The sequence below is a fragment of the Pygoscelis adeliae genome, unplaced genomic scaffold, assembly GCF_000699105.1.
Source record: "Pygoscelis adeliae isolate BGI_AS28 unplaced genomic scaffold, ASM69910v1 Scaffold284, whole genome shotgun sequence".
NCBI lineage: Eukaryota > Metazoa > Chordata > Aves > Sphenisciformes > Spheniscidae > Pygoscelis > Pygoscelis adeliae.
In genome coordinates, this window is record NW_008824671.1 from 832451 (window position 1) to 833999 (window position 1549).

The 1549-nt window shown below is 46.2% G+C and overlaps 1 protein-coding gene across 1 annotated transcript in view; it reads right to left on the reverse strand.

Moving 5' to 3' along the window:
• The window catches only part of LOC103916087 (ceramide synthase 4-like), a gene marked incomplete at its 5' end in the record, with an annotated part of 22681 nt that extends 21652 nt beyond the window's left edge, over positions 1-1029 (reverse strand). The window contains one exon of the mRNA XM_009323030.1: positions 912-1029. Within this exon, the coding sequence (XP_009321305.1) occupies positions 912-1029 (118 nt within the window). The remainder of the gene's footprint in view (positions 1-911) is intronic.
• Positions 1030-1549: the final 520 nt, after the last annotated feature.

Below are 1549 nucleotides of genomic sequence, written 5' to 3' on the forward strand. Positions count from 1 at the left end.
CTGGCAGCAGCCATTATAACTCTGGATTATCCTGCCAAGTTCTTCAAGATCACTCTTTTTACCTCTCACGGCAAAACTACACACCATTTGTGTTTGCAGTTTTCTGACGCTCCTTACAATCCCTGTGATGACAGCCAAGACTTAAGCTGGCTTCCTGAAAGGCCAATCTCAAACTCATGGATTGCACAGCAACAGAATGACCCACCCCAGAACTAGGAGCATCAAGCAATTCACGCCTGCTGAGCCGCAAGGACTAGCAACATGGGAGTCAGTTCAAGGCAGTTGATGTGACAGGGATTTGCTAATATATGAAAAGAAGCCATCACAGAATCACAGCATGGCTGGGGTTGGAAGGGACCTCTGGAGGTCATCTGGTCCAACCCCGCCTGCTCAAGTAGAGCTACCTAGAGTCGGTTGCCCAGGACCATGTCCAGATGGCTTTTGAGTATCCCCAAGGATGGAGATTCCACAACCTCTCTGGACAACCTGTTCCAGGTGCCTGGTCACCCTCACAGTAAGAAAGTGTTTTCTGATGTTCAAACAGAGCCTCCTGTGTTTCCGTTTGTGCCATGTATAAGGCAAACACAAGAGGGAACAGGAGTTGTCATTATTTCCTGTGGGAGAACAGTTTCTTGTCCATAGAAGCTTGGGGTTTAATTTTTTTTGAATGCTACCTATAGAAAGCTGCTACTCCCACATGTTCAGAAGCAGCAGTGATAGCTGATGGCATTTGCAGAATGACCCTTGTGGCTGGCTGGTGTCAGGTGGCCAGCGCTATAGTGGTTCCTGCTGCTTTGTTGAGCTTCCAAATATGAGTGGCATTACCAAACTTCAGGATTCCAAATGTCATTTTATTTGGCTAAAGACACAAGGGCTAAATCTAAAGGAAAGCAAAGGAAGAAAGGACTCACCTCTTCAGGGTTCTTGCAGCGCGTACTGTAGAATGTTTCCAGCATGGGGTTGGGCTGAGCTTTTGGTCTCTGCTTGTCTCTCACACCCAGTTTGCTACTGAGGGGCAGGGCTATGGCTCTGCAAAAGAAAAGATAAAGGTTCAGCCAAAAATAGAACAGTGATTTCTGACGTTGCAGCACTGTTAAAACATGATGTAGTACACAACAGCTGCCTCCAACATTTTGAATCTAAGCACAAGTATCATGTCAAGCAGCTAGATAAAGAAACTGAGAAAAAAACCCCCAAACTTACAGCAGAAAGGGTGGGACTTGTATTCTACTGTCCTGAGCTCTGTGCTGTAATATCCAAAATTACATGAGGTTGGGAAATGCTATATCCTGCTTTGTCAACTTCTGAATCCGCCGTGCTTGGGTGTCCAGGATTATGGCACAAAGCCCAGGCTTGCAGAGGCAGCCATGATACCTATCATTGATCTCTGGCTTGCTTGCAGCTTACGCAGAGTACCACATTGATGATAAGGCCTAAATGTTGTTCACTGCTCGATCTAGAACACTGAACATACATGACATCCACTTGAACTAAGGACTCAGCTCAGGATCAAGAGGGAAGCTCTACCAGATGTGTGGTATTAACGCAG